Raw genomic sequence first — 6,833 nt, forward strand, 5'->3', positions numbered from 1 at the left:
ATCCCGATAAGAACTGGGACTAAACAGCAGGTTTAAAAAAATATATACTTTCAAAAACTTCTTAAGATACTGTCAAGAATTATTAGTGTTCATGATAGAAGATCAAATAAAGATGTATTTGTGTCACATTTAGTCAAAGAAAGAGTTCAAACACTGATCTGTTGCTGAAACACAACAACAACGTCAACATGAAACACACATGAAAACCATTATGTAACCTTCATGCGTGTGTTCAGCACCAGAGTTTAAAGGACAAGATGAAAGGGGGGATGAAAGGAGGGACGGAAAGTATCGTGGTGATGGATAAAGTCTTAACTTTGTGCAGCAAGTTTTGAAGTAAAGTAAGACTTTTTAAAGAAGTTTTAAATTGTGTCATTTAATTACAGTCATTAATCTTTTCATTATAAAGCTTTTTTCAAATGTTTTTTCAAGAACTGTGTTCAACTGAAAAAGTCTTAACAACTTTCAGCCAATAATACACATTTTAAGCGAGAGATGTCAATCACACAAGGTTCAAATCTTCAGCGACCAGAACAAAGTAACACGAAGTATAAAATTCCCATCAAATTTCTCACCTTTAACCACTCGCTGTCAACAGTGAGCAGAGAAGCAGATGGAGCATGAATGCTCCTCCCATGATGCAACACTAATAGACTCAGGGACTCATTCATTCTTCGTGCTATTTCCCAAAGGAGATCTCCAGAGGATTAATAAAGTCCATCCATCCATCAGTACATCTATCTATCAGACTATATCTCAAGGGCAGAGTGAAAGGATGATGTTATTCTATGTTAATCTTTGTATCCTTTTTCTTTGCGTTGTTTCCTCGGATCCTTGTTCTTTATATTTGCACTTTGCACTTTGTTCTTTTGTTTGCACTTGCTCTTGTTGTTATATAACTTGCTGTACCAAACTGGAAACCCAATTTCCAGAAGGAGATCCATCCATCCATCCATCCATCCATCCATCCATCCATCCATCCATCCATCCATCCATCCATCCATCCATCCATCCATCTTACTCTTATTAGATGTCTCGTATATCACATGCATCTTTAAAGTTCAACGTGAACGAATAAAAATCGACTTTTAGTTAGAAAAGAACATTCAATGAACCGGATTTGTTTGACATGTGTTTGAAGACATTGCAGGCCATAATAACATCGTCGTCCATGATCCTTGGGTTTAATACATGTCATTTGTATTTAAATAGATAAAAAGAATTTACACACATTGTTATTCAGTTTGTCAAGCAAGAAAATGCATATCGTAAAGATTTACAAAAACATCAGCAGTTCAGTTGAAAAAAAGAAACAATTTAAGTTTGTTAATTCAACTTTATTTTTGTTTAAAGTTTTTTGTTTGTTTTTTTTCAATTTTAAGAAGCTCAAAACATCTCCCAACACTATTTTTTTAATCTTAGAATATTCCCCACTTAGATCTGAGTTTATCGGCCTCTGGTTTGTATGTGAAACATCTAAATATTTCTATCAAACCCATTGAAGGTAATTGTATATTTAATGATAAAATACATAAAAAAGTGAGAGCTGCAGCCGAATGATCCTTAAGAAAATCAACACGAATATAAAAAATGATGCAATGATGCGATCGATGGCGACAGTGTGTCTCTGCTCTATAACTGTGATATATTAACTTGTCAATATCATACGAAGCCAAAGACCTTCAACTTTATGTGAACAAATGGTCAGACCTGGCAATTAGCAATATTGATAATAAAAGCACAAAATGATAAATGATGCAGCACAGAGCGTGCCTCGGTTCAGACGTGCTGATAAATTGAAAATAGACCAAATACAAATGTCTGAAGATTAATATCACGACAGAAATTACAGCAGAGAAGTCAATATTGACTTCTAGGAAGGTGGATTTAACACATTGACGGGCCAAAGAAGTACATTTATTTTTGATGAATGTTCAGAGTAAATAAATATTTGAGTCAGACGTGACATTTATTAGTCATTAATTGTTATTAACAAATGAATGTATCTTATTAAAAGTTGCAACTCTGTCTTCCGTCTCCTCTGACGAGCCATTGAAGAGGAGGAAGAATGTAAATTCAAGATAATTCTTGTCATAATACCAACAGAAGACCCTCGTTAGCTCATCGTCCAACACTTTGAAGTTCAGAGCCAAACGTCTTCTTGTCCTCACCATCTGTCAAACACACGACTGTACACTCAAGGACTCTGGCGCGGGAACAACCCTCAAGGTCCTTGGTGTGTTATTTACACTTCCCTGCGCTGGTGTTGTGGCTCTGTGCCTCGCCCTGACCCGGCTCACCCTTCAGACGGGACTGCATAAAGACCCGGGTTCTCCAGGAGGCTGGGCACGACCGGAGCTGCAGTCCTGGTTCATGAGTCAGGATCTGGATCATGGATTGCGAGTGGGACATGACTCCCGTGGGTTTGGACTCCCTGGTGTTGGATCTAGTGTCGGTGTCTCAGAACGCCACGTCCGGAGGACCGGCTTGCATCTCCACGGCGTCCTGGGTTCTGCTGGTGCTGCTGTTCCTGGTGCTGATGGTCCGGAGTCACGCCGAGAGGCAGACGCTCCCGGGTAAGTGGTCTCACAAACGAGGGAGGAGTTTTAATACGACAAGTCTTTTTTTTTTTCCCCACCGTCAGGACCTGCACACTTGCTGGGTTTGGGTCCGGTTCTGTCGTACGCCAGGTTCATCTGGACCGGGATCGGCACGGCCAGCAACTACTACAACAGCAAGTACGGAGACGTGGTGAGAGTCTGGATCAACGGAGAGGAGACTCTGATTCTCAGCAGGTCCGTTTTCATTTTCATTTCATTTGGGTTCTTCTCTAACCACTGGTTCCTCTCTGCAGCGCGTCGGCCATCCATCACGTGCTCAAGCAGCCCAACTACACCTCCCGCTTCGGCAGCACCGCCGGGCTGAGCTGCCTCGGCATGCACGAGCGCGGCATCATCTTCAACAACAACGTGTGCATGTGGAAGAAGATCAGGACCTACTTCAGCAAAGGTGAGCAGCTCCGCGGGAGAAGTCGACCCGTTTACTGAACCCGTTTCCGTTCGCTTCAGCTCTGACCGGACCCGGGCTGCAGCAGGTGCTGGACGTCTGTGTCTCGGCCACGCAGACTCACCTGGACCAGCTGAGGGACTTCAGTCAGGGGGCGGCGGGCGACAGGCCTGGTCAGGTGGACGTTCTGGGGCTGCTGCGCTGCACCGTGGTGGACATCTCCAACAGACTCTTCCTGGCGGTCCCCATCAACGGTGAGTTCTGTTCAGAATATCAACTTGAATTGAGCTTCAGTTCTCGGAACATTAGTTATAACATTTTGAACAGCAGTACAATCCAACAAAACTTTATTTGTTGGTTATTAAAATGCATAAGTGCTCATTTAATGTCATTATTTTCCATAAGAAACAAGTCAATAATAAGGGCAAGTTGTTAAATAGGTTGATCTAACCTTTTTTTTTATATCAGTTTATTTATGTTTTCATAATTTTAAAATGTTCTTTTCAATGTACATTTCTGAAAGAACTGATAGAAATTCAATTGTATTTAGTGTCAAATCATAACAAAGTTAACTCATTAACTTCATTCTTCTTCAAAGAAGACATTTCCAATAATTATTTTCATTTTTTATAATATAAAATATTTATATACAAACACATGAGACTCAGAATGATAAATAACTAAAATTTAATAATTAACAAAGATACAATAGAGAAACCAAAAGTACATGCAAAACATGTTAAAATGACATCGATTCCATACATACATCGATCCAGAAGTTTATATTTTATTATTATAATAAAACATTATTACAATATTCATGACTATAAACGAAGTAATATTTAATTGTGGAACAAACCTCTTAAAAATGATGTTATATTATTGACACTCGTCGTCTAAAACATATAAATATAACCAACATTGTTGTTTTTAAAATAACAGCTGATGTGTTAATATTGTTCTGAATATCTTCTAAAAACTATTTTAGTGTTAATATCATTCAATCCAAAAATATTAAATGACTTATTTTAATAGTATTTAATGTTTATTTATTTATGAGCAAATGTGTTTTTTATGTCTGCTGAGTCACAACAATCAAATTTAATTTAATTTTTGTATACTTCAACTTTATTTATAGTCAACACTTGAATACTAACAAGAGGTTTTCAGCGAATATTTAGTTTTTAAATATTTAAGGTCATTGGCTCGTTGTACTTTAGAATACGGTTATAAAGAGTTGACGGAGCATGAATCCACCAAATATATGAATGAATATGATTGTCATTCATAGAAAAAAAAGACATTTAAAAGATTCCATTTTTCTATATTAAAGTGATTTTTGTGTCCAGAGAAGGAGCTGCTGCTGAAGATCCAGAAATATTTCGACACGTGGCAAACGGTTCTCATCAAACCCGACGTTTACTTCAAGTTTGACTGGATCCACCAGAAGCACAGAACTGCAGCGTGAGACACTTTTCACGAGATTCTTCTTCCTCTTCATTCGATTGATTGTTAAAAGTCGACTGTTGCACAGTCAGGAGCTGCAGGACGCCATCGAGAGTCTCGTGGAGCAGAAGAGGAGAGAGATGGAACAGGCCGACAAACTGGACATTAACTTCACTGCAGAGCTCATTTTTGCACAGGTTTGACATGTTGTTATCTTTATTTATTTCTCCTTGCTATCAACTATTTTAACTGTTTTGGGGGGTTGAGGGGAGGGGGGTTAGGTACAACACAACATTTATGGGTTTTTTTATACCAGCAATATCAGCATCATTTATTTATTACAATAATTATTGATATTTTAGGTACATTCACAACATTGTAATGTTTTTTTTTCATTATAAAATACCCTTAGATAATCAGGATTATTTAGTTATTAAACTTTATTTATATTTTGGGTACATAATGAACATTTTATGTTTCTTTTGAATGCTAAAATGCCCTCAGATTATCAGAATTATTTATGCATTACACCTTTTAATATATATTTTGGTTGCATATACAACATCTTGTGGTTTTTTTTATGCTAAAATCCCCTCAAATTTTATGGATTATCTATTTATTACACTTTTCAATGTATATTTTGGGTACATACACTACATTTCTATGATTTTTTTCATGCTAAATCTCCTCAGATTATCAGGATCATTTATGTTTTACACTTTGTAATGTATATTTTGGGTACATACACTACATTTTTATGCTTTTTGTTCATGCTAAATCCCCTCAGATTATCAGGATTATTTATGTATCACACTTTTTAATGTATATTTTGGGTACATACACTACATATTTATGCTTTTTTAATGCTTAAATCTGCTCCGATTATCAGGATTATTTATGCATTACTCTTTTTAATTTAGATTTTGGGAACATACTCAACATTCTTATGTTTTTTAATGCTTAAATCCCCTCAGATTATCAGGAGTATTTATAACACTTTTTATTTATATTTTGCTTTTCATGATATATACTTTGATATATGACTTTTAAGTACCTTTATTGACTCACTTATATATTCATTCATTTTCTACCAATGTCACATATCGGGGCTGCTTGAGTGTTTCCCAGCTACTCCGGGCGAGAGGCGGGGGACACCCTTAACATGTCAATAGTCTGTCGCAATGACGCAACCTTCAGACAATTTAGGGTTCTTGATTTTACAGTATATGTTGTATGAAGAAACCGGAGTATTCTGAATATTCCTCAAGATATCTTTGGAAACTACAGTATTGATGTGAGGCCGTGTGTTTCAGAACCACGGGGAGCTCTCTGCGGACGACGTGAGACAGTGTGTGCTGGAGATGGTGATCGCGGCTCCAGACACTCTCTCCGTCTCCCTCTTCTTCATGCTGCTGCTCCTCAAGCAGCATCCAGACGTGGAGCTGCAGCTGCTGCAGGAGGTCGACACCGTCGTGGGTAAGAACGTGTGACCTTTGACCTGCCGGGGGTCACAGCTGACAGTCTTCCTCTCTCGCCCCCGCAGCAGCCGACGGGAAGCTTCAGAACGCGGACCTGCCGAAGCTGCAGGTGCTGGAGAGTTTCATCAACGAGTGTTTGCGCTTCCATCCCGTGGTGGACTTCACCATGCGGCGGGCGCTCTCCGACGACATCATCGACGGCTACAAACTCCCCAAAGGCACCAACGTCATCCTCAACACAGCTCGCATGCATCGCACGGAATTCTACGACAACCCAAACGAGTTTAATCTCAAAAACTTTCAGAAAAACGTAAGAAAAACCACCAACTTTCATCTTATTTGACCAAATTAAAACACGACGTTCGTCTCGCAGGCTCCCCGGCGATACTTCCAGCCCTTCGGCTCGGGCCCTCGCTCCTGCGTGGGCAAACACGTCGCCATGGTGATGATGAAAGCCATCCTGGTGACGCTCCTCTCCCAGTACTCCATTTCCCCGCACCATGGTCTGACCCTGGACACCCTCCCACAGACCAACAACCTGTCGCAGCAGCCGGACCATCAGGAGGCCCAACATCTGGCCATGACGTTCTTACCCAGAAAGAGAGGAGCCTGGGAAACTCTGTGAACTCTGTCACTTTATATCAACATACATATCGCTTCGTATTTAACCTTTATTTAAACATCTAACTGCACTCTTCTAGTCGTTCCTCACTGATGTTTACGAGTGTCTTTTTTATTTATAAACGTTTGCATTTTCATTTCTGTCGTCGTATTAGTGAATGCATGTGTACAATAATATAAGATTCCACACACACGTTTGAAGTGTATTTATTTCTGACGACGCTCGAATGTTGCAGCAAAACACATTAAGTTGTTGTAATGACGCTCATTGGTCAGCAGAGG

General features: G+C 39.3%; 1 protein-coding gene across 1 annotated transcript; it reads left to right on the forward strand.

The window, feature by feature from the left end:
- The first annotated feature begins 2,392 nt into the window (after positions 1–2,392).
- cyp19a1a (cytochrome P450, family 19, subfamily A, polypeptide 1a) lies at positions 2,393–6,555 on the forward strand. Its single transcript, XM_087793814.1, has 9 exons — positions 2,393–2,576; positions 2,645–2,795; positions 2,855–3,009; positions 3,069–3,260; positions 4,356–4,470; positions 4,541–4,649; positions 5,766–5,928; positions 5,999–6,240; positions 6,304–6,555. Exons 1-9 carry the CDS (start codon positions 2,393–2,395, stop codon positions 6,553–6,555), a joined length of 1,563 nt encoding a protein of 520 aa, XP_087649940.1.
- Positions 6,556–6,833: the final 278 nt, after the last annotated feature.

This window comes from Callionymus lyra, chromosome 6 (genome assembly GCF_982586985.1).
Source record: "Callionymus lyra chromosome 6, fCalLyr1.hap1.1, whole genome shotgun sequence".
Classification (NCBI taxonomy): Eukaryota; Metazoa; Chordata; class Actinopteri; order Syngnathiformes; family Callionymidae; genus Callionymus; species Callionymus lyra.

Bases quoted from the DNA above. Each gene is read 5' to 3' on its own strand.
- cyp19a1a (XM_087793814.1), top strand. From the start codon at position 2,393: ATGGATTGCGAGTGGGACATGACTCCCGTGGGTTTGGACTCCCTGGTG. The intron at 2,796-2,854 runs GTCCGTTTTCAT...TCCTCTCTGCAG, and splicing joins GAGACTCTGATTCTCAGCAG to CGCGTCGGCCATCCATCACG. The intron at 3,261-4,355 runs GTGAGTTCTGTT...TTTTGTGTCCAG, and splicing joins CCTGGCGGTCCCCATCAACG to AGAAGGAGCTGCTGCTGAAG.